Raw genomic sequence first — 26513 nt, 5'->3', positions numbered from 1 at the left:
AGAGGAAAACACGAATACTGATATGTGGCCTAGAGGACCGTCCATTTATCTGGTGGGGGTTAATGTGTTTCCTGTCCTGGTAGGAGGAGCCCTAGGTCTAATGGCTGTCCTGGAAGACGCTTAGAGAAATAAGTGATAAAGATGGGACAAAGAACATATTACTTTGCTTTGAATGAAAAAACAGTAACAGGTTTTTAAACAGAGTGTGGAAAGAAGAGAACCTTTAAAGTTTTTTTTAATTGCTGTTCCTTTTGTCCTGTTCATGACTGATCACCATAATTGTTTGTTCTGGCATCACAGGGCTAGAAAAGGGTGGGAATCTCTCATTGGGAGTAAAAAAACAAAACAAAAAAAAATTCCCAATAAAAAGATTGTAAAGAATAATTTCCCAAACTTTACAAAAAATTTTATATCATTAATTTCTATTTGTTGCCAGTGATAAAGGAATCTGTTCAATTTAACTGAAAAAAAAAATTAAACATACTATAACACCAGGAGCCATTATTCTATATAAGGAAATTATGACCCCCTTACTGTATTTTTCATAGGCACAAAGGACATCAAACATGAAGGCCCCTTACACACACACACACGTCCGTTTTGACGGACTCCGCTTGCTCAGCAGGGATCGCTCCACTGAACCCACCTGAGCCGGCGGGTGACAGGTCCTTCTCTGCTCACTGTGCAGGGATGGACCTGTCAGAGCTCCGCTCTTCCTGCCTGTTCATTTTCATCCGATCGAACGGAACACATTCCATCTGGATTCAGCGGATCAGAGCGAATTGGATGTCAGAGTACATGTCACCTATGACATCCGTTGTTCCATAGATATGCATGAAGCGTCCGTAAAGGTCCACCTAAAAAACTGACAGGCGGACCTAAACAGTCCGCATGTGTGAAAGGGGCCTAAGAATAAAAAGGATAGAAAAATAAGATTATGAACTTCAATTTATAAAATGCACTTTACCTCTACGCAGAATTTAAAATGTATGCCTTGGGAATCATAGAAGGAAATTAGCTTTTTGGGTATATTCACAGTAATGAGAGACCAGTGGACCTCTAGGTGAATTGGAATTAACAACAAGATCTTTTTAAACACATCCACCTGTTGGGAAAAAAAACAGATTTGATCATTGTCAAAAGCTCAAATCAAAGAAAGGTCAAAGACCATATCATTTGTGCTGTGATAACAAAATCTTTACATGTAATGTAAAAATGTAAATGGGCGAGATTAAAATGCTTGCCTTTTTAGTCCATCTTTTTACACCATTATAACCTTTGGTCATAAGTTGCCGGTGAAAGAAACTGTTTAAGAAATGAACCTGTTTGAAAGAATACAAACAGCTATTATCAAGCATTAAACATTACTTTAACAAAATGTTTACATTTGGTAGCAAACAGGTCATAAAAAAAAAAAAATTAAAAAAAAAAAAAAAAAAAAAAAAAAAGGGAAAGAAAGAAAGACCTATCCTAATTCTTCAAAAGCGCCTATTGTTTTGTAGTCATGATGTCCCCTCAGCTTCACTAACATGTTTGCAACCTGGGAGCTCCAATCTGAAGAATTCTAGGGCTTTTTATTTTTTATTAGCTGGGTTACAAACTGAATCGCTACTGTTATTTACAATATAAAAACTTTCATTGGGTGCGGATTTTATAGCTTTTTTCTATACTTTGGGCACTCAGACTTAAGGACCTGTTGCTACCCTGTCATTTAGCTATCCCTCCTCTCCCTTTGTCCAATAACAGAACACCCTGCATTCTGGACACTCATTAAAAACAAAAGCATTCTAAAAACGGACAGGGAGAGGAGGAATGGACAGGGCTTGTGTGTGGGAGAACCTCAAGTCTGCTGTCAGACTTTAGAAAAAACTATACATTAGCGTTCAAAGAAAGTGTAAATTGTAAATAACAGTCAGTGATCCTGAGGGTGGTATACACCCAAGATTAAATTATTTGTAAAGCAAGCATTTAAAAAAAAAAAAAAGTTTCCTTCTTGGAGTTCTTCTGTAACCAAGAGTACAATAATGGGTAATGGATGCCTGAAGATGAACATACTATAGGCATACTATTGTGGCAACTCACATTTCTTTAACCATCTCAGCCCCGGAAGGATTTACCCCCTTAATGACAGGTCAATTCTTGTGATAAGGCACTGCGTAGATTTTACTGACAATTGCATGGATGTGAGACGTTATACCCCCCCAAAAAAATTGATGTCTTTTTCCCCCACAAATAGAGCATTATGAAGAAGCCAGAGCTTGCCAACTTCCAGACATTGGTTACTTATAAATAGAATTAAAGGAGTGGTGTACTGCAAGGGTAGATTTTTTTCTACTTCCTGGAGTTTAGCTTTAAGGTGTGAAAGACATGCACTGCAAAAGATCTGGCAAAAAAAAAAAAAAAGTCCACAAAAAAAAAAAACACCCTTTGCTTTAAAGTGTCTAAACCTACGCGTTTCTTCACATCAATGCATCCTTGCAGTGTCTGCCCCCCCAGTTTTACTTGCCTGAGCCCTGAATTTCCATGGGCGCGTTCTCCGAAATTCAGGGCTCAGGCAAGTAAATAGATTGATAGCAGAGCAGCCATTGGCTCCTGCCAATCAAATCCAATGACGCGGAGGCTAGGGGGGCGGAGTCATACACTCAGTGTCTATGCACGCCAAGTGTATGACTCAGGAGAGCGCCTGCAAGGTAACCCCCTCGGGAGAGAGCTTCCCTAATGCGGGGAGGAGCTGCAAGAGACGCTGTGGGACCCCAGAACAGGTGGATTGGGGCCACTCTGTGCAAAACTGCACAGTGGAGGCAAGTATGATTTTTTTTTTTTTTTAACAAACAACACACACGAACCTTTAGTGTCACTTTAAGTACACAATTTCTCTCCATATGCAATGAAAAACAAGAACTATAGTGCTGTATCTTTAACTTACTTTTTGGAAAGGGGTTAATGGTAAGACATACCTTGTCTGGAACAGCATCCATGATTAGCTCACCATACATATTAATAACCTGTAAAGAAAAAAAAAAAGAAAAAATTTTAAAAAAGGAAGAAGATGATATTTAAACCAAAGCCAATTCAGCTGGTCACCTAAGAGACCTAATTGACAATTATCCTACCAATCAACAAAAGGTAGATTCAACCAGGCACATCTGCTGCAATTTTACAATTGCTCATTATTTTTTTTCTGGTGGACTATCAATGAATATTTTCAAACAGGCTAAGATAAAAAAAAAAAAAAAAAAAAAAAAAAAACATTTATAGGCCATCTAAAGAGCAACATCTATACTTCCTACAGGAAAACGAGGGTCAAAGATAGGCCACTTCACTACAACTTTACAAAGTGATCAAACCTGATAATAAATTCAAACACATCATGCCTGATCATTGATCCAATTTTGTCCATCGAGGGTAGTGAGGTCATCCATATCAAGCACATGTTTATTGTATAAGACACGGAAACTGCACGCAGTAGTCTTGGAATGCTTGGCTCTGTATTTTGATATTTCTTTGTTGATGAAGGAAGCCCTTGGAAATATAAATATAAAGTCAAATGATTTTATTCCCCCTAATTTGGAGTTAACTGTAACCAAATAACCCCCCCCCAAAAAAAAAAGTCAGAATTCAACACTTATTTTAGTTCACTTGTGTTTGAATCATCCCAAAATCATTCCCCTCCCCCTTATGGAAAAATTGTTTTCTATGAAACTGATCCTTGGTGCCATAATGATTGGGGACTGCTGCTGCATAGTGGAATCGAACAAAAAGCACTGGAATCTGACAAAATTTCCTTTTCACAGAAAACAATATATCAAACCTACCACCAAAGCTCCAATTTCAATATATCAAACCTGTAGGAGAGGTCCTCATTGAAGACTTCCTTTAATCGAGTCAGAACATCTTTCTCAGACAATGGGATTAAACTACCATATTTCTTCATAGTCTCATTTAGAAGACCTGGGATATAAAAGGAAAAAAAATATAAAAAATTTAAATACCTACATACATGTCAATACAGATTCATGAACATGAGGATAAAGATTCTCCTTGCATTTTAAAGATTAATAAATGAGAAATTGAAAAAAACATTAACTCTTAATCTGTGTATACACTAGCAGATTTGACATTTTTCACCGCAAGAAAAAAAACTTGTTTTTCTAATTATTAGTGGCGTCAAATTGATGTTCATTTTCTATTGCTGTGAAGAGAAAATGCAAAGGAGCAGAATGGAAAAATATTCTCATATGTATGACTAACAGTGAATGTGGTTTTTGTTCGGCAATTTCAATTCATTCCAAAATCAAAATCTTTAACTACTATTGAATGACTATCAAATGTACTAAGAATTTATGTACAAATTTTCATATTCATTTTTGAGACTCTGCTAGTGTACGCCCAGATTTAGCCACTCGCGAGATCCCCCATGCACTAAAATGAAAGGATTTTGTTCAGTGCTTCCTTTTAGCTGTGACCAAAAACTCACAGCAACTCAAATCTCAGGGTTTAACAAAACTGAGCGCTACAGCATCATAGCTTACTGAACATGCAGAAAGCAGAGGGTTCCCATTTGTTGCTTCCATCAAGGCAGCTGAACCAATTTCAATACACACAGAGCCACAATACTGGGAACAGTTAAAGTCGAAGAAAATGTTAATTTCCATTATACTAATAGTACAACGTATTATACCTGAAAAATGTATGCCAAGCAGAAATTGCAACCATTTTGAACTCGAATAGAACAGCGATTAGTGAAAATATTGTCAGGAAATTTAGAAGGCAAAACAAAGTTAAGTGATTGTAAATACTAAAATTTTTTTCCCCCGAACAGGTTTATAGTTACCTACTGTGAGACAATTTTTCACAGAGGAGCCTGATCACCCTCATCTGTGGTTCTCCACCAGCACTCAGGTCTCCTCCTTTTCAGTGTGCTACCATAGAAAGCGGCTTCCTGTTGTGGCACATCTGAGGGCTCACTCTAGAGCCGCTTTGTGTGCTTCTTATAGATACACTGTGTGGTTTGGCTTGGCCCACTCACAGGATTTGACTGGCAGCAGCCAATGGCTCCTGCCCAAGTCTCTGTGAGAATAGCAAGAGAAGACTTCAGATGGGGCTCAGTGCTGGATCGCCAACAGGCTCAGGTAAGTGTTGAAAGATGGAGGGCAGGAAAATAGTGGGGTGTTATTTACCTTAAAGAGGAAGCAAACCCTGATGGGTTTTACTTCCTCTGTTTCCCTGCAAAGGTAAAGCATAATGGGCTACTATGCATTGCATAGTAGCACATTATGTGTCACTTACCTGAAACTAAAGCCTGCAATGTCCCCGATTTCCTCGCTGGCTCAAAGCTTCCAGGGCTGCAATCTCCGGCTCTGTGACTGGCCGGAGTCACGTGACGGCAGGTCACGTCACTCCGACACATGCGTGCGGGAGCCGGCAGTCACGGCATGACCCCATCTAGAAACGGCACCGCGTGCCCTTTCTAGAGTGCTCATGCGCAGACATCATCACCGTAGGGGGCAATTGTAAATATATTAAAGCAATACATTTCAAGCACCTACAGGTAAGCCTTAATCTAGGCTTATCTGTAGGTGAAAGTGGTCTTTAAGGCTATACAACAACTTTAATGCATTAGGGTAAAAAAACACCATGACTTTAGAATTACTTTAGGGCTGTGGTAGATTAGAGATCTTCTGTTCACAGTTAAAGCAGTCTGTCACAAAGTGGCGAGAAACATACCTGCCAAACCTTCACACTAATCTGTTCACAAGTGACACTGTGAGCATCACGTAAGGATTTGAGGAAGGTGGGAATGTGTCCCTGCACTGGAACAAACGATTTAAAAAAGGACTGGCCAATGTTTTGGTTTCCCCGAATACAAGAGATTTTATACACATGCACTACTGGTCTCAGAATGTAGAAAGTGGGAGAGCGGACAGCAATTATGATAAGATATCTAGCAGGTTGGTGGTTCATTAAATAGGGACTGGTTCAAAAAGTTCTAACCATATGCACTAGTGGTACCTCCATTTTACTCATTCAATCAGAGAGTAAAATCATTTGGATTAACTAGGAGATAAGATGGAGAACAAAAGGTCTCAAGAACTGGCTAAGAAAAGAACTGGTGTCCTCAATATCAGGATTAAACTCTAAATGAACCAGGTTTAGTGTTGAAGAAGGCGGCACAGGTAAAGGGGGTCACAAAAAGACAGTGGTAGATTGTATGGATGGGCTTGCTTTAATGCTTGCCTTCCAAAAATTTCCTAAAATCCAGACACCTTACTGCAACAGAGCAATGCCCTAGATCTGAATGTGGGGGGAGAGAGAAACTGTAAAATATTTTATTCTAGCATTGCGATTTTGTATCCCAAGTCAGGGATAACAAAGCCATTTCGGGCAGAAGTAGCTGGGATATATGCTTAGATTATTTTTTGTTTACCACAGCACGGAAAAGAATAAGTACAAAGCAAGAATAGCATGGATCTTCTTTTGCATACTTAAAGTTTTATGGGATGTCCATAACCTTTTAGTTTTTAAAAAGTCATATCTGGCATGCAAATTCATAATTTCTAAATGTGAACAGTAATGTTTTCTGGATCAAAAACAAAATGGGAGAAAAAAGGCAGAGCTTATCTGGAGACATACTAAATGGAAATGTTGGTTTGTCAATATAGAATATGATTTCAAAAATATGGAAAATAAGTACGTAAAATTGCATTGTACAAATCTTTGTAACTGTCTTTCTTCAAATGCAGTAATGTTACTATGTATATAATTTTGAAGTTTGCTTCAGCCCCAGAAGATTTTACCCCCTTCCTGACCAGAGCACTTTTTACAAATTGGCACTGCGTCGCTTTAACCGACAATTGCACGGTCATGCAATGTTGTACCCAAACAAACAAAGTCTGCGTCCCTTATTTCCCACAAATAGAGCTCTCTTTTGGTGGCATTTGATGACATCTGCGGTTTTTATGTTCTGCACATAAAAAAAAAAAAAAAAAAAAAAAAAAAAAAAAACCCAACACAGTTTTTACTATAAGGAATATCCCCAAAAAGTTTATTATTTCTTTTTTTTTTATTTCTTCATCAATTTAGGCCAATATATTCTTCTACATATTTTTCGTAAAAAAAAAAAAAAAATAAGCAATGAGCGTATATTGATTGGTTTGCGCAAATGTTATAGTGTCTACAGAATAGGGGATAGATTTGTGGCATTTTTATTATTATTATTTTTTACCAGTAATGGCGGTGATCTACGATTTTTAATCGGGACTAAGATATTGCAGTGGACACATTTGACATTTTTGGGACCAGTGACAATTATACAGCGATTAGTGCTATGATAATGCACTGATTGCTGTATAAATATCACTGGCAGTAAAGGGGTTAACTGTGTTCCCTAGGTGTGTTCTAACTGGGGAGAGGTTCATGCATTGTATTAACACACGTTCAGTCTCCTCTCTCCTGAGATAACCAGGATCTGTGCATTCACACACACACAGGTTCCGGTTCTCGCTCTGCCACGAGCGATCGCCAGCTACAGGTACATGCTGTGGGCGCGCCCCTAGTGGCCAAAAGGCGAAGCAATTTAAGGCAACGTTTCACCCAGCCATGCCATTCTGTAAAACTGCAGTGGCTGGTCGGCAAATGGTCAAAGTTTTTTTTTTCTAAAAACACCACACTAGCCAATATCTCCCTACCCATAGACATTAAATCCGAACTCCAGGAATTCAGCCACTTTGTAATATGTGCAGGTATACTAGGGGGTTAAAGAATATGTAAACCCAACATTTCATATTCCTAATATGTGCCTGCTGTGTACCAAAAAAAAAAAAAAAATTTATATTTATATATATATATATATATATATATATATATATATATATATATATATATATATATATATATATATAAACTTTTCTCTTTGAATTGCTTCCTTCGTGCAAAATTCCTGGTCCTGCCAGTCCCTCTGCTATCCTATTAAGAAAAAAATGACTACACCAGGTATGGAAGCACAACATGGTCAGTTCTCTGGCTGTGCTCGGAACTCCTCCAATGATCTGATTTGGGTTTGCATAACACAAAGCACTCTGATTGGACAGGAGGGAACATTCTGTCTCAGATCCAGAACGTTCAGCGTTGGAGCTCCAGGAGTTTGCAATAGCTTTACTACCTGGAGCCCCATAAAATGGTCAGTAGTAAATAAAAGATAAGCTCATAAGGTGACATGCACCTTCTTGGACTTAACTCTTAGCAAGCAAGCATATATTACAAAGGGTCTGAATTACTAGAAATCAGCTTTAACCAGTTCGGGACCACCCACCGCACAAACACTGTGGTAGGGCGGCCTGGCTGCACAAAACAACGTACTTGTACATTGTCTGTGTGACCTGATCTGGGGTGCCGACGGCTTCTTGAGATCGCTCTGTGGAATGACCGAATAGCGTTCTGCTGATGTAAACAAAGCAGACCGTCATTCTGTCAGACAGGAACAGAGAGATCTGCGATTCTTGCTAATCAGGAACACTATCCCCCAAACAGTAATCACACTTAGAGAACACATTTGATCGCCCCTGGCGTTAATCCCTTCCATGCCAGTGTCATTTATACAGTGTACCATATTTAGCACTGATCATTGTATTGGTGTCACTGGTCCCCAAAAAGTGTCAATTTGCTCACGCAATCCCTATAAAAATCTGATAGTTGCAATTACTTGTAAAAAAATTAAAAAAAATAAAAATAATAAAAAAAATAATAAAATAAAAAAAGTCCATAAATCTATCCCATAGTTTGCAAATGCTACAACTTGCACAAACCAAACCAATATATGCCAATCGTTTTTGTGTTTTGTTTTACCAAAAATACATAGCAGAATAGATATTGGCCTAAATTGATGAAGAAATTAGATCACATTTTTTTTTTATTGGGCATGTTTTATAGCAGAAAGGACTTTTTTTTTCATAAACTGTTGGCATTTTTCTTTTAAAAAAAAATAAATAAATAAAATAAAAAAAACAACCACGCAGGAGTGATCAAATACCACTGAAAAAACACATGAACTTTGTTTGGGTACAGCGTTGCATGACTGCCCAATTGTCAAAGTACCAGTGTCCTATCGCAAAACATGGCCTGGTCATTAAGTGGGTAAAACCTTCCAGGCTTGAAGTGATTAAGCACTAACATACATACATACATGCATACATACTGCATCACTGTGGGATGAAGATTATCTACCAAACCTAGGTTTATCTGTCCCCAAAAAAATTACAATCATATTACTACTATTGCTATACAGGATGAGGACTTCCTTTCTACTTGTGCCTAAATACTGATCACAAAATGCAAGCAGGCAATTAGCTTCATGCACACACAGGCTTTTTTTTTTTTTTTTTTTTTTTAAATGCTTTTCTCCTAGCAGGAAAAAAAAAAAGCAAGCTTAAGTCACATTTTTGACACGTCAAACGCTTAGGCGTTTAATTGGCCAGATTATTGGCCACTGAAATAAAACAAATAAAAAAATAAAAAAAAACCCACAAAACAAACCACGCTCCAGTGTCAACTAACGCTGCAACGCAAAGTGATATACAACACCAGATGAACAATAAAAACAAATGTAGCTGCGCTGTGAGAATAAACTAACAAAGTGAGTGTAAGTGTGTGTGTACAAATGATAGACAAATCACACAAATATAGAAATTGATGCATCACCCCCGATACACCGTAGTGTATATAGTCCCAGAAAGTCTATATATTGGATTAATATTGCACAAATATAAAAAAAAAAAAAAAAAAGTCCACTCATTGAAATATACTTTCTGGAACTATATACGCTACGGTGTATCGGGGGTGGGGGTGACACATCAATTTATATATTTGTGTATCATTTGTATACACACGTTTAATTTGTTCGTTTATTTTCACAGTGCAGCTCCATTTGTTTTTACTGAAATAAAACGCTCAAACGTTTTAGGCACGTTTTGGAATTTTTCTTCTGCCAAAATGCTCCTCTTGGATGCGCATCCGATTTTTTTTTCAGTCTCTAAACTCCTGTAAATGCCTGTGTGTGCTTGAACACAGGTTAACATGGAGAGGTGTTTAGAAGCAGAAAAGTAGTGTCAAACGCCTGTAAAATAGGTGCCTTTGAGCTCAAGTGTGCATGAGGCCTAAAGGGGCCACAAACCATGACATTAGCCTGTTACAGGTACAACAAAAGGTCAGAATGCAGCCAGGACCGATAGCACTGAATGGGTTAAAAAAGAACCTGCCAGGACAATAATATAGGAACAGCCATTGCTGACAAAACTTCACAGATTTGTTTTCCTTTTACACACCAAGTACAGGCAAGGCTAAAATTGACAACCATGGACCTGGATTAGCAATGGTAGCTTCCATATTTTATACTGACAAATTCTCTTTAAAAACACAAGAATCATCAGATTATAAAAACAACGTTTTATTCCTGGCCTAGTTTATCAAATATTAAACAACCAAAGAGATCTTTTTATACTGCTGTACTATAAAAACTTGGGGGCAGATTTATCAGCCAAAATCACTAGGTACATTGACCTGCCACTTTGCCCCACACATTTGGTTATGTTATAAAATTTCCCTAGTGGTGGAAGCAGGATGAAAATCCACATTTTAGGGTAAAGAATCTTAATTTTCGGTATGTTCAAAGTACTGAAAATATATAAATCCATGGGAACGAGCAAAACCTTTACTGAATCGCAGATAAAATCAGCAGAGGATCAAGCCAACCAGCTGTTCAAAATTCCTAGCAGGCAGGTTTTTTATTTTTATTTTTTTTACTCAAGAGAGACTCTGTATATCTCTTCATTAACCAGTTGCCGACCGCCGCACGCCGATGTACGTCGGTACAATGGCACGGGCAGGCATAAGGACATACATGTACGTCCCTTGCCTCCCGCGGGTCGGGGGCCCGATCGGGCCCCCGCCCGGTGCCTGCGGCGGTCGGTATTCGTTCGGGAGCGATCCCGGACGAGGGGACGGCCATTCATTCATGGCCACCCCCTCGCGATCGCTCCCGACGAATAGAAATCCCCGGTGACATCACTTCCTCTCCTGTAATGTAAACACAGGAGAGGAAGTGATGTATTCTCTCCTCCGTGTCGGTATTTTTCGTTCCGACACGGAGGAGAGCGGATCAGTAAGTTGCACCAACACTCACACACACAGTAGAACATGCCAGGCACACTCACACCCCCCCTTTACCCCCCGATCACCCCCCCAATTACCCCTGCCCCCCAGTCACAGTGACACCAATGTCATTTTTTTTTTTTTTTTTTTGCATTGGTGTCATTTGTGACTGTAATAACTGTTAGGGCAGTTAGAGTTAGCCCCCTTTAGTTCTAATGTACCCCCCTAACCCCCCCAATAAAGGTTTAACCCCGTGATCACCCCCCGTCGCCAGTGTCACTAAGGCTGGGTTCACATTGCAGCGGTTTATGAGAACGAATGTGATTCGCACCGCACTGCAGTGCAAATCACATCCGATCTCTGTGCGATTCGAGTTCTGCCATTCGCCGCACCCGCCGCACCCGCCGCAAATTCGCACGGGACCCTTTTTTTGGCCCGCAGCAGAATCGGATCGCATGGGTGTTCACACCATGCGATCCGAGTTTGCAGATCGCACTGCGATATGCGAACTGATCTGGGGGTGTCAGTAACATTTCACTGACACTCCCAGCAGTTCGCATAGGGCAGTGTGAACTGCCGCCGGGAGGCATGCGATGCGGGAACCCGCCGCGGATTCGCGGCGTTTCCGCATCGCTCCAGTGTGAACCCAGCCTAATAAGCGATCATTTTTCTGATCGCCGTATTAGTGTCACAGGTGACGCTAGTTAGGCAGGTAGGTATTTAGGTTCGCCGCAGCTTTTTATAGCGCCAGGGACCCCCATATACTACCGCATAAAGCCCCCTGATTGCCCCCTAGTTAACCCTTTCACCAGTGATCACCATATAACTGTTACAGGTGACGCTGGTTGGTTAGTTATTTTTTTATAGTTTCAGGGCACCCGCCATTTATTACCTAATAAAGGTTTAACCCCCTGATCACCCGGCGGGTGTCATTTGTGACTAATAACTGTTAGGGCAGTTAGGGTTAGCCCCCTTTAGTTCTAAGGTACCCCCCTAACCCCCCCAATAAAGGTTTAACCCCGTGATCACCCCCCGTCGCCAGTGTCACTAAGGCTGGGTTCACATTGCAGCGGTTTATGAGAACGGATGTGATTCGCACCGCACTGCAGTGCAAATCACATCCGATCTCTGTGCGATTCGAGTTCAGCCATTCGCCGCACCCGCCGCACCCGCCGCAAATTCGCACGGGACCCTTTTTTTGGCCCGCAGCAGAATCGGATCGCATGGGTGTTCACACCATGCGATCCGAGTTTGCAGATCGCACTGCGATATGCGAACTGATCTGGGGGTGTCAGTAACATTTCACTGACACTCCCAGCAGTTCGCATAGGGCAGTGTGAACTGCCGCCGGGAGGCATGCGATGCGGGAACCCGCCGCGCATTCGTGGCGTTCCCGCATCGCTCCAGTGTGAACCCAGCCTAATAAGCGATCGTTTTTCTGATCGCTGTATTAGTGTCACAGGTGACGCTAGTTAGGCAGGTAGGTATTTAGGTTCGCTGCAGCTTTTTATAGCGCCAGGGACCCCCATATACTACCGCATAAAGCCCCCTAATTGCCCCCTAGTTAACCCTTTCACCAGTGATCACCATATAACTGTTACAGGTGACGCTGGTTGGTTAGTTATTTTTTTATAGTTTCAGGGCACCCGCCATTTATTACCTAGTCTCACTAGTGTACCCCTAAATTTAGGGGTGTCTACTTTCCAAAATGGGGTCATTTGGGGGGGGGTTTGTGCCATCTTGGCATTTTATGGCCTTCAAAACTGTAACGCCCTTAGAAAGCCTGAAGGCGGTGCTTGGTTTTCGGGGCCCCGTACGCGGCTAGGCTCCCAAAAAGTCCCACATATGTGGTATCCCCATACTCAGGAGAAGCAGCAGAATTTATTTTGGGGTGTCATTTCACATATGCCCATGGCATGCGTGAGCAATATATCATTTAGTGACAACTTTGTGAAAAAAAAAAAAAAAAAAGTTTGTAATTTTCCCGCAACTTGTGGCAAAATATAAAATATTCCATGGACTCAACATGCCTCTCAGCAAATAGCTTGGGGTGTCTACTTTCTAAAATGGGGTCATTTGTGGGGGTTTTGTGCCATCTTGGCATTTTATGGCCTTCAAAACTGTAATAGGTAGTGAGGAGTGAAATCAAAAAATTACGCCCTTAGAAAGCCTGAAGGCGGTGCTTGGTTTTCGGGGCCCCGTACGCGGCTAGGCTCCCAAAAAGTCCCACATATGTGGTATCCCCGTACTCAGGAGAAGCAGCAGAATTTATTTTGGGGTGTCATTTCACATATGCCCATGGCATGCATGAGCAATATATCATTTAGTGACAACTTTGTTAAAAAAAAAATAAAAATAAAAAAGTTTGTAATTTTCCCGCAACTTGTGGCAAAATATAAAATATTCCATGAACTCAACATGCCTCTCAGCAAATAGCTTGGGGTGTCTACTTTCTAAAATGGGGTCATTTGTGGGGGTTTTGTGCCATCTTGGCATTTTATGGCCTTCAAAACTGTAATAGGTAGTGAGAAGTGAACTCAAAAATTTACGCCCTTAGAAAGCCTGAAGGCGGTGCTTGGTTTTCGGGGCCCCGTACGCGGCTAGGCTCCCAAAAAGTCCCACATATGTGGTATCCCCATACTCAGGAGAAGCAGCAGAATTTATTTTGGGGTGTCATTTCACATACGCCCATAGCATGTGTGAGCAATATATCATTTAGTGACAACTTTGTGTAAAAAAAAAAAAAAATTTTTTTTTTTGTCATTATTCAATCGCTTGAGGCAAAAAAATAAAATATTCAATGGGCTCAACATGCCTCTTATCAATTTCCTTAGGGGGTCTACTTTCCAAAATGGGGTCATTTGGGGGGGTTTTGTACTGCCCTGCCATTTTAGCACCTCAAGAAATGAGATAGGCAGTCGTAAACTAAAAGCTGCGTAAATTCCAGAAAACGTACCTTAGTTTGTAGATGTGACAACTTTTGCGCAAACCAATAAATATACAATTATTGACTTTTTTTTTACCAAAGACATGTGGCTGAATACATTTTGGCCTAAATGTATGACTAAAATTGAGTTTATTGGATTTTTCTAATAACAAAAAGTAGAAAATATCATTTTTTTTCAAAATTTGCGGTCTTTTTACGTTTATATCGCAAAAAATAAAAATCGCAGAGGCAATCAAATACCATCAAAAGAAAGCTCTATTTGTGGGAAGAAAAGGACGCAAATTTTGTTTGGGTACAACATTGCATGACCGCGCAATTACCAGTTAAAGCAGCGCAGTGCCAAAGTGTAAAAAGACCTCTGGTCATTTACCAGCAAAATGGTCCGGTCTGAAAGTGGTTAAAGATGCTTTTCTGCCTGCCAGCAATTCTTGTAATGGTACACTTAGCCATGCATGTGCAGCTCCGTGTACAATCCAGTTGGCACAGGAATGAAGCAACTCCCCACGAGCACGCACATTACGACAAGAGCCTAAAGGACCCACAGTACTAAAGTGAATTTTATATATATATATATATATATATATATATATATATATATATATATATATATATATATATATATATATATCACACACAGCCTAAGAAAAGGTGGTTTGTTACTGGCCAGATTCAACAGGTAAAAACAGCCAAAAAGCTTAAGAAAATGAATGTAGCCACCACATTATTACATTTTGGGTTCAATACGCCTTTAATTTGTCATTCCTGGTGACAATCGTTTCCAGGACAGAGTGTAAAATAAAAAAAATCGCTCTAACTGGGTTAGAGACAGCAATAAAAACCTGACTGAGGGCCTACGTCCTTACCACAACCCAAAATAAAGAAAGAAAAAAAAAAAAAAACTTTTTTAGCATGATGGTATTATGGTGATTATACCATAAATGTTAATTGAGGTTCAGGGTTAGGTGCAAGGTTCATTCTTTTGTCTAGGATCACAGGTTAGTCTGAGTTAAAGCCTAGATTTGGGGGATTTTAACTACTTCAATACAGGGCATTTTCACCCCCTTCCTGCCCAGACCAATTTTCAGCTTTCAGTACTGGTACACTTTGAATGACAATTGGGGGGTCATGCAACACTGTACCCATATGAAATTGATCATTTTTTTTCTTTATAGAGAAGCTTTCTTTTGGTGGTATTTGATCACCTCTGTGGCTTTTAATTTTTTGTGCTATAAAAAAAAAAAAAAAAAAAATCCACACAATACTTTTGCTATAATATCCCATAAAAAAAAATAAAAAAAAAATAATAGGTTTCCTCAGTTTAGGTCGATATGTATTCTACATATTTTTGTTAAAAATCACAATAAGCGTATATTGATTGGTTTGCGCAAAAGTTGTAGCATCTACAAAATAAGGGATAGATTTATGGCATTTTTATTATTTTTTTTTAACTAGTAGTGGTGGCGATTTTCAACGTGACTGCGATATTGCGGCGGACACTTGACACTATTCACATTTATACAGCGATCAGAGCTATAAAAATGCACCAATTACTGTGTAAATGTGATTGGCAGGGAAGTGGTTAACACTAGGGGACGAGGAAGGGGTTAAATGTGTATCCTAGGGAGCGATTCTAACCGTAGGGGGAGGGAACTCACAAGGGGAGGAGACCGATCGGTTTTCCTCCGTACTGGGAACACACCATTGGTCTCTTCTCTGACAGGACGTGGATCTGTGTGTTCACTGGCAATCGCAGGTGCCCGCGTGCATCGGGTGCCTAGTGGCGCAGCCCCCTAGAGGCTCAGGAAGTAAAAGAGGTCATATGACGGCAGCCTGGAGGGACAAAGGGTTCCTGCCGCCGTCATATCACTATGCGCGGTAGGGAAGAGGTTAACATTAATAGTCAGTAGGTCAATCTGTGATCCTTTACAGAAGTGATAACATATTTGAGGATTTCATACATGTATACAACATTTAGTAAAACCAATCTGTGTTGAACATTGATATATGTTGACATCTCTGGCCCCCAAACTCCCCATAGTTAGATTGGAAAAAAAAAAAAAAAAAAAAAAACGGACAAGTCTATCTTGTTCAACCAATCCTTTACTCACAGCTGATCCAGAGGAAGGCCAATAACCCTCTGAAGCCTGAGCCAAAAACAACCACATTAGTGAAAACCACTATACTACACTAAAAGACAAGCAATGCAGATACTCTGGATCTTAAAATACCTGATCCCTGTGACCGGCACCTTTTCAGCTGAAAAATGTTACCAGATTTCTTGTGTTTACTGCTGACAAACGAGCAACACCTATATCCTTGGACAAAATACCAAGAAAATGTACATATCTCCTCCCCGCCGAGAGCAAGAGGGTAATTCACATGCATGTATGAATACAGTATCCTGGGTCTACATATAAAAAGGTGTGCATGCTCACATTGTGTGATCAATGGCTCCTTTTTAGCCAACTGCCACGATTCAAATGGGTCACTGCCTACACTGATTCCATTTTCCAATTTCTACCAACTGCCAAATACGAATTTTCACAATTGCTACCAGCAGTATGATTGCTGACAATTGCGTTAGCATTAATGGACAAAACATTCCTGTGAATGGCAGCAGAACCAGGTAAGCAAAAGTTCTAGGATTTATCCCTTCTATCAATTTTATATCTAAAAGACTGGTATGTGATCAAAAATGCCATGGAAAAAGTATATACAGCTCTAGTTGTGTCCATTAAAAATAAATGTATTTTTAATTGTTATATAAAATATGACTATTAGCCCCCTGTACTCCTCTTTAGAGTAGAGGCAAAAAAGGAAACCTAATCAGGTATGGGGCATGCAAGCATGCTGACAGGAAGCATTAGGAGAGGGATAAACTCATAAGTCTGCTGCTGATTAATCACAGCCTGGGTTCAGGGAGGTGATCTATCTGTATTGCTTAAAGTCAGCGCTAACCTTGAGTGTTACTCAAGCTTGTAATACTATGTAAAACCTGTTAACTTGGAGTAATGATATGCATTCGACACAGTCGCCTTAAAAACTTATATATATATTATAATTTTTTTTTTTTTTTCACTGATGTTTAAAAAATAGTTTCCGACCTCCACATGTGCATTATGACATACAATGCTTTTCACACATCTCCAGAGTGGCTCCAGTGCGAATTGTATAGGAGTTCTGTGCATCTTTTGGTCCGATTCAGGTCCAAATTCAGCCAAAAATTTCGACTGAAATTGGACCTGAATCTGTGACCAGAGACACACCTGCTGTGAGTCACTCCGAGCTGCAGTGTGAACCCAGCCTTTGTGTAGGTTTTTCTGAGGAAAAAAAATAAAAATATACTCAGGAGGTAAACCTCCATGCATCGCATACTAGCACATGCTGACAAACTTGCCTCCAAGAACAGGGAATCCATCTTCACCTGGTCTTCTTTCCAGGTTCGGACTCACAAAAACTTCACATCCGCGCATGTATGGTGGGGGTCTCTACCTCAGCGCAGGTCTCTCAATGGACAGCATGCTTTCCAATGAGAGCACAGTGTTCATGCACTTCTTAAAGGCTTACCTGTAGCTACAACTGAAAAAGCAGAGTTCACTACTGTTCCAAGTCTCTAAACAATTCCACCTGATTGAGCCCAAACTCCAGCCTTAGTACTATGTGTACCTACATGTAAGCACGTTTACATATAGCACTGTTCAAAGCAATAGTGCCTGGCTGGCTCAGACTACAATTCCTCGTATTGCTATCAGACAGGTAAACAAACATACTAGTTCTACGTAAAATGCAAAGCGTTTGAAAATCATAAACAGAAGTATCCTATGCTGACAAAAAAATTAGCAAAACCAAAGCTGAACAGTTCCAAATTAGGGAGTAAAACTGTCCAGCTCTGGGTTATACCACCTAAAAGTGTACAATTTTCTTGATACCAGAACAGTACCATTAACCGACACCTAAGAAACCGTAAGATGTGCATACTGGAGATGTAGGAGTTAATTTTAAGATTGTATATACCACAAATCGAGGACACCAGTTGATCATCAGTGACATTACTGATTATTTTATGGCCATTCTTTAAGCCCTGTTTTTCTGCAATGTCTAATCGCTCTTCAAGTAAAGTCTCTTGCAAAGGACTTTTACAGTAAGGGTGGTCTAGTAGCTTTGTATTAAATACATCAGAACTGCTGTTCTCATCCACTTCCATGGGACAGGGATCATCTCCATTTTCCATTCCTTCTGTATTGTACTGAAAGTCAACCGTTTCACTAGTACATGGCTTTATTTTATCAGGAGCCAGGAGCATTGTCTCTTCATCCTGATCTCCCTGTGCATCTCCTTCCTCCTGGGAAGATATAGATACCTCTTTTTCTGTTAAGAGCAAACACATATCATCAGGATAACTATTAATACCGGGAACGTCAATCAATTTCTTTTGCAAATTGTCCTCGGAACCCCACTGAGCACCTATGCAGAGGGCCGGCTGCTGGTTATCTTTTGATATCGATCTGTTTGCTGCCACATTTGAAAATTGAGTCTCACTGTCCACCCTCTGTAGCTTAACAGTCTCATCTCGTAGGCAAGTGTTGGTTGTGCGTGGTTGTATTTCGCATAAAATTCCTGATGTGTTATTGTTCATATCGTATGCCCTACTTACCACCTTGATAGGTCGTCGAATCTTAAGCTTCAAATGTGAAATTAATTTCTCAAAGTTACTGTTTAGATTTTTACGGCACTTCCAAAATCGTTTGCAAAACCACAGCCACAAACCTAATATTTTAAGGCTTTTTCTTGCACCAAGCTTATGAGAGTGTAATCTGTTACGGCCTGTAAACGGAGATGATTTTTTAGGCATCATAAGCAAATTACAGCATTTCCGCAACCATAAAATTCCAAATGATTTTTTCCTTAACACTTGTCTTTTGTGGTGTTCCTTAGTCACAAGGGCGCAGGGACATTCTAACTTCAGCTGAAACCTTTTATTGTCCTTTTTTGTTGTAGCAAAAGCAGCGTTGCCAGAAACAGGAGTATTAATTAAACCATTTTTTACTTGCTTTTTGGTTTTCACTAATAGGCCAGTCTGAGCTTCAGTGTTTGCTGAACACTTATGGTATTTCTTACTGCATTCAAGCTTTGAGTTGTTGGAGATCTTTTTCAAGTCTTTTGCAACCTTCTTTTTTCTATCAGGCTCTACTTTTCCACTATTGCTGCTATTTTTCACACACTTTGATGTAGAGGTTTGATGTGCAATCTTTCTTTTCTTCACTTGTTTAACAAGGCTGCTTCCAATATGCTGACATTTGCTGATGTTTTTCAGTGGCCTAGCAGTTTTACTAGTTGACTTTTTGGGTAAAGAAGCATTGTTTCTTTTAAAGATAAAACCACTAAAGCTTCCCCATAAAGACCATGATGTAGACCAGTCTGAAAAATTACCCTTTCTGCAAAGACTCTTTTTATTTGCTGTCATTTTCCATTTTGAACCGGAGGATATCCTAAACATACAAAAAAAAAAAAAAAAACAGACCTTATTAGACAAAAATCACCATCACAATCATTCCAATATTTAGTTACGTGGACTAAAAATATCTTTACTGATGTTTTACCTTTAAGGATTTTTTTAAACTAACAAATGTCTCATTTGCTTCTCCTTTTGGTCTGGCAAATAATTAAAAGCATATTATACCTGTTCAACAAGTGCAAAATCAAATTGCTGTTCAGCCAAAAACTCTATGCCCCTGGACTGTTCTCAGCATTGTTCCCAACTATCTGAGGACTACTAAACCCCTTCCCCTCTTATGGAGAATAGAGGGAGGTATTATGAAGTCCTAACAGTATTACATAGTCCTAACACACTCCCTGTCCTAGGTTGACAATGCTACTCAGTACAATTGTCACCCTAGTATAGGAAGTGTTTTAACAGAAGGATTACCAGATTAAAATTAAAAGGAAAAAATATGAAAAAAGTAAACCAAATGCAGGCATCACATGTGAGGTTGCAATACTATCATTTTTTGTTTTCTGGGTTTAGATGAGCTTCAAAATGTTATAAATATATATACACACACACACACACACACACACACACACACACACACATACAGTCTGACTACTCCTCACTCAAAGCTTTTTTTATAAGTTCTTGTTTAGAGAATATTTGGTTATAAGGACTCCTCCACCTGATGGTATGTCAAGAGTTATTTCATCTTTGAACGTGCCCGAATATATTTTGTCTTTATAGTCCATGCGGAAACTTTCACGAAGTACCTTTACTTTCTTAAGCTATGTTTGCTTACCCCATTCGTTTGTACTTCTCACTTGAAAAACGTAATAAAAATCTATTGAAAAAAAATTAAAAAATATAAAAATGACGATGTATACATTCCATAAACTAGCCCAGCATGCATTACAGATTAGTGCCGTCCAAAAAAATAAATAAAAACCCCCTCACAAAAATTGTCCACTGCTGTTAAAAATTCTGTCTAAACCGTACAGATTAGTTTTGCCACTAAAATATAAAACTTTTATAATGGATTTTATTGCCTGTCTTAACTACTTAAGGACTAGCCTCGTTTTTTAAATCTCTCCTCTATCCCTCCCTCCTTTATCTCTACTAGTTTAGTTCTATGTTTGTTAAAATAGTATTTTCTTTTAAAGTGGTAAACAACACTCTGCTCCCCAAAAAAACTATTATATTGCAGGTTACCCATGCTTAAATATGGCATCTACATTTTATTTTAACCTGGTGATCCTGCCAGTAAAACAGTTCCTGTCTTAGGGCATCTCTAAACTGGATGGAAGAGCAACAGAAACCCCATCAATCTAGGGGGAGGGTAGTGTTAAGCCCCATACACACTTTTTGATTTTCTGCTGAGTTTTTCCTTCAGATTTACCAAAACCATATAATATGAGGTCAAACCTTAGGAGTTTCAAATTGTATACAATCAGGCAAGCCTTTGCACTACATGGTTTTGGTAAACCTGAAGACAAAAATCAACAGAAAATCTGATAAGGTGTACGGGGCTTTAGACTAGCAAATTTAAGCCTGGTACATATGATGAGAATATTGTAAGAACGATTTTTTTTTTGCATGCTATTGTTATAATCGAAAACAAATAGGTTACTAGTTGTACGAAAATTCTCATAAGGATCCAACTTCCTGCAATGACGTAATTTATTCTTACAGTTCCACGGTTGATTTTGTATGGGAGTATACTGCACTGGTGAAATTAAAATCATACCTTCTGTTATCGTATGAGAAAAAAAAATTGTGCTTATCCCGTTGGATAATTTTGCAAGAATTGTTGTGATCGGCTCTCCAAAACGCTTTGTACTAACGATCAGATTATCAGACAGACAATCGCCCTGAAAGAAGTATTTTTTTGATCGCATTTACTATTCATTAGATGGACTTGACTAACAAAGCAGAACTCCAGCTAACATGTTTTAACCTCCCTGGCGGTACGATTATTTCAGATTTTAGGTGCTGATAGCGGTACAATTATTTTGCATGGAAATTTGGCGTTTTATATTGTAGGCCTGTAATTCTTGAAATAATTCACTTAAATCTGTCCAAACAAGAGTCTAATAGACATCCCGGGTATGATAAAATTTGAAATATTAAATCATAAATTATAATAAAAATTATTCAATAATGTAATCAAAAACACTGAAATATGCTGAGTTGCAGAATTGCCACTGTCATTACTTATAGTGTTTGATGACGAACTTCCCCACAAATTACTATCGCTCAATTCTGCGAGTGATTCCAATTTATTATCGCTGTTTTCTAGCTGGTCTATAACTTTTAATGTAAACTGACACTTTTTGGTTGCTATGGACAATCTCCAGTTTCCAGGCAGAAAGAATAGTATTTATAATATAAAACTGTATGCAGGGCACTGGACAAACCACTAGGGACAAAGGGGGGTGTGTAATTATTTGATACGGTAGTGCAATCTGTAAGATGGCATTGTTCCTTGTATTTCTCATGCTCAAAACAATACCCCCATCCCTGTGCTCAAAATTTTGGCGGGTGCAGGAATATATATGAAACCTGCAGAGGTGTGAACCAAGCCTTATACACACTTTAATCATACATTTCATGGGCTGTCACATTTCTGAATCGTAGGCAACTATGCTTGTGCTGACCTGGCACCCGTATGCAAAAATATGAAAATCTGGTTGATCCTAAAATCACTGAATCACTTGTGTTACTTTCCATACATTGAGAATTTATCAAAACTGGAGCCGATGTAATAGAGTAAAGAACCTTCCACGCAGGGGTTCAGACTAGATCTGTCAGTTTTTCAGAGGGATCCAGACTGACCTGGAATGTATGTCTATGGTAAGGCGGATGTAAACGGATGGTCATCTTTACATACGTTTCAGTTCAGGTCTGAAAACAAGGTCGCATCCTTTTTTTTGTTTGTTTTTTTAAGACAAATCTGAACTGATGTAAACAGGGGCCGCACGTTTATGTCTGTTTTAAAAGAAGCACTTTACCCATAAGAATGTGATAATGTTCTTTAGCAAGGAACATATTCTGATCATTAGTACACAGCTTTCGTCCAACATTTTCCAAAGGGACACACACTAAATTTACTTTTGTACGATTTTCATTTAATCAGTACAGTTTTGTCCAAATATACAATGCAAATAGATTACATCACTTCTGAATTTTCATTTTGTCATATGAGAACTTTCATAGTTTAGTAACCTATTGGCTTTCGCTATGGAGACTAGCATGCAAAGACAAAAGAATAAAATAAATATGGATGATCATTTTTTTCCGTTAATCTTATTGTGTGTACTAGGCTTAAAGGAGTTGTAAAGGCAGAAGGTTTATTTTTATCTTAATGCATTAAGGAAAAAAAAAAAAAACTGTGTGTAGCAACCCCTTAATTACTTACCTGAGCCCCATCCCTGTCCACGAGTGTCTCCTCCTGATTGGCTGAGACACAGCAGCGCCGCCATTGGCTCCCACGGCCATCAACGTCAGTTAGCCAATCAGGGGAGAGAGGGGGGTGGGGCTCTGTACCTGAATGGACACAGGGAGCTGTGACTCTAATGTCTCCATAGCAAGTTGCTGGCTGTGGGGGCACTGGACAGAAGGGATGGGGCAAGAGCAGCAAAGCCGGGTCCTGAGATGAGGATCCAGACTGCGTGTGCAAAACCAACTGCACAGAGGGAACTATAAAGTTTTTTGTTTTGTTTTTTAAACGAGACTTTACAATCACTTTAAAATGGAAAGAAACTGAGCATGTGCAGAGCATGGTGAAACAGTATTACTAGATTTTAAACAGTATAGACATTTTTTATGTTTAACACCCCGTTTCCCCTGAAAATAAGACCTAGCATGATTGTTGTGATGGCTGCAATATAAACCCTACCCCCCAAATAAGCTCTAACCTGAAAATAAGACCTACAAGGACTTTAACTATGGCTTATTTGAAGGGGAGGGGGTGTAGGGCTTATATTATAAGCGCTAACAAGCAGGGCCCTCTGATTCCCCATCTTGAATTGTATTGTATTGTATTGTAACGTCTACCCTAATGTTGTAAAGCGCTGCTTAAACTGTCCAAGCTATATAAATCCTGTATAATAATAATATTGCAGCCATCGCTGACAATCACGCTAGGTCTTATTTTTGGGGAAACAGGGTAGCTATACCTGCAAAAGGGGGCAGCCTGACGTGATCTAGCAAGATTATCTGACTAAAGTTCCACATTGTATTGTTTGTCCCATGATTGGTTTCTGAAAAAAATAAAAATAGATAAATCAGATGCAAACTGAACTCAAGAGAGATGTACAAACTTATGTAAACTGCATCCATTTTTTTAAAATAAGACAGACGTGACTGAATGTGAAGGGATCTTAAAGCGGGAGTAAACCCAGTTTAAAAAAAAAAAACACTTACATTCCCGGCATGCCGGAAATGCTAACTTTCACATTGGTTGAGCGCTCAACCAAATTTTCAAACCATCCAATTGCTGGTGTCATAACTGATCACATGTGCAGCATCATGGCAGTTGAATTGTTAGAGGCCAAGGTGGCAGCTTCCTTGACTGAAAACGATAGGAGGGTTTACTTCCACTTTAAGGAAGGGTTATAAGCCTAATCATAGGGGGAAATTTCCATTCACTTTCTGTTCCATAGCCAAAACAGGAAGTGAAGGGAAAATCCCTTGTTGTCACCTGAACTGGAAGATTCCCCCTCTATTCCTGTTCTGGCAACAACCCAAAAATGTGGGGATTTTCTTTGTCTCTTGGATAGAAAAAGAGTAAGGCTTGGGTCACATATATGCGGAACGGATAAGTTAACCACATCCAATTTGCATAACATGCAAACGGCTTTTAATGCAGCCCGTTCACACACGTGCGGTTTTGAAAAGCATCCCGTGTGTTTTTGGGTTCAGGTGCGATTTCAGGTAACCATTTGCACCAGAACCGGTGAACAAAATGAGACCGCTGTACTGAAGCCGTATATGTGAACTCGGCCTGGCTCTCCCCTGTAATGGAGGTACAGAAGACAGTAATAAAAACCTGACAGGCCTGCTAATCACAACTAAATGACAAAGAACTCTCTGGCAGGTCGTGGCTATATAACAGGCAGGTTAGGCCCCTTGCTTGTCCTCAGCCCACCCATTGGATGATATGGTAAGACTGTCTGCAATCATTAGATGACACAGTTAGGTATGTGTTGTGTGTGTGTTGTGGCAATTACCTGGAAAGAGCAAGCTAAGTGGTGTCCCCCTGTCATAGTAAGAGCAGGCACCGGATACACACCAGGGGCGGCTACAAGGCCATGGAGCGGCTGAGGCGCACAGGGAGCAGGCCCATACACCAGCAGCACAGCTTAGTAGCCGAGGCTGGCTGGAGGCCGGAGCACAGCGGAAGAGTACGGCTCATACATGCTCTGGGAGAGCGGCCACTCCGGGAATGGCTGTCCCGCGCTACACATAAGCTCCTGACAGGGGAGAAGGCATTGAACGAGCGCTGCTGGACACGACACAAGAGCCGCTCTACACGGCGTCCCCAGTATACACAACACTGGCCTGCCTCCCGGCCCAAAACACCCAGCGACGCCTCCTGTACGGCTCACCACAAGGGACAAACAAGCCCGTGCGCTGCACAGCCAGGAAACACGGCACGTGACCGCTATCGGCAGGAGGGCGGCTGTTCCGTCATATTTTCCAACTCGTCAAATTCTCCAACCGAATCTCTTGCGCATGCGCGTCCACGAGAGAGCGTCATTCTGCTTCACGTCGTCTTCCTATGAGAAGCACCAACTCCGCGATTACATCTGACGCTGGCTTGTGTACTGCGGCCCCGGGTCGCATAATCTGACGAAACACCGCCCCTCAAAGGGGCGGGGCGATATAATGTGTATAGTTGTTATTGATACTGACGTCATCTAAAGCGCGAGCATTGTAGGAAAAACACAGCGAACATCTTCTGGTGTCCTGTCGAGTAATGTCCCTCATCGGATAGTGTCCACCCTATACTACGCTTGCGCAGTACGGAGGACAAAGGAGACGCCGAAAGTCTCCGAAGATGACCTGCTGATGTCAGCTATACACGGCGCCTGCGCACTTAATACTACAGTCTGCCTTGAGCCCAGGTTCAAGCCCTAACATCCAACTGGACATAGAGTTAGAATATAAATATGCCGAGCGATGCGAGCCCATGACGTGCTTACAACATCGGCAGCGTCTGACAAAATGTACTATTAAGTGCACAGGCACCGTGTACAGCTGATCGTCATCTTCCGAGACTTTGAGCATCTCCTTTGTCCTTCGTACTGCGCAAGCGCAGTATAGGGCGGACACTATCCGATGGGGGGACCTGTCTCGTCAGAACACCGGTCCATCTGCGCTGTCTTTTATTCACCAGCGCGAGCAGAAAAAAAACTCGCCACTGGTCACTGACAATCCCTATAAATTCCGCCCCGATCCCGTCATTTACATTTCTTATGACAAAGACCCTGCTGAGGGTTTTACACAGTGGGCCACTTTGAAGTTTAAATAAAGTTTTTTATATAAATAAAAAAAAGGCTGCCCCCTGTGATGTCACTGGCCCCAGGTGGGTAAATACTATAGCTGGCAGAAGACTTCCAGCAGTAGTGTGTTGTCCTTGGAGCTCCAGAGAGGACAGATTATACAGAGCTGCAAGCACAAGGCGGGAGATCAGTCTCTATCAGTGAGGGCAACTCATCCCTTACCATCTATTTTCATTATTATCATCATCAATCACAATTATTTTTTATTATTTCTCTTATAATCATCTATTTTTCCCAAAAATAATAAAAGATACCATATAGATTTTATATATATGTATGTATAGATATATAGATTTTTTTAGGGGGGCAAACAAACTGAAGAATTCTGAAAAGAAGAACATCAATTGCAGCCATTGTGTCATCAAAC

The 26513-nt window shown here is 40.2% G+C and overlaps 1 protein-coding gene across 3 annotated transcripts in view; it reads right to left on the bottom strand.

Moving 5' to 3' along the window:
- Positions 1-25416, bottom strand: part of SENP5 (SUMO specific peptidase 5) — a 52405-nt gene extending 26989 nt beyond the window's left edge. Inside the window, exons 1-8 of one of the 3 annotated variants that reach the window (XM_077487423.1) lie at positions 24812-25416; positions 23759-23842; positions 18107-19581; positions 3846-3951; positions 3375-3522; positions 2958-3005; positions 1245-1322; positions 968-1105 (exon numbers count right to left, since the gene is read on the bottom strand). In XM_077487423.1, coding sequence (XP_077343549.1) covers positions 968-1105; positions 1245-1322; positions 2958-3005; positions 3375-3522; positions 3846-3951; positions 18107-19556 — 1968 coding nt within the window. In that variant the 5' untranslated portion in view covers positions 19557-19581; positions 23759-23842; positions 24812-25416. Of the gene's footprint in view, positions 1-967; positions 1106-1244; positions 1323-2957; positions 3006-3374; positions 3523-3845; positions 3952-18106; positions 19582-20382; positions 20425-23758; positions 23843-24811 lie in introns of those variants that run through there. The other 2 variants (XM_077487422.1, XM_077487421.1) reach the window with 2 other exon arrangements.
- Positions 25417-26513: the final 1097 nt, after the last annotated feature.

This window comes from Lithobates pipiens, unplaced genomic scaffold, assembly GCF_037356315.1.
Source record: "Lithobates pipiens isolate NorthernLeopardFrog02 unplaced genomic scaffold, aLitPip1_a1.2 Scaffold_18, whole genome shotgun sequence".
In the NCBI taxonomy this organism is placed as follows: Eukaryota; Metazoa; Chordata; class Amphibia; order Anura; family Ranidae; genus Lithobates; species Lithobates pipiens.
This window is presented reverse-complemented; position numbering and strand designations above follow the sequence as displayed.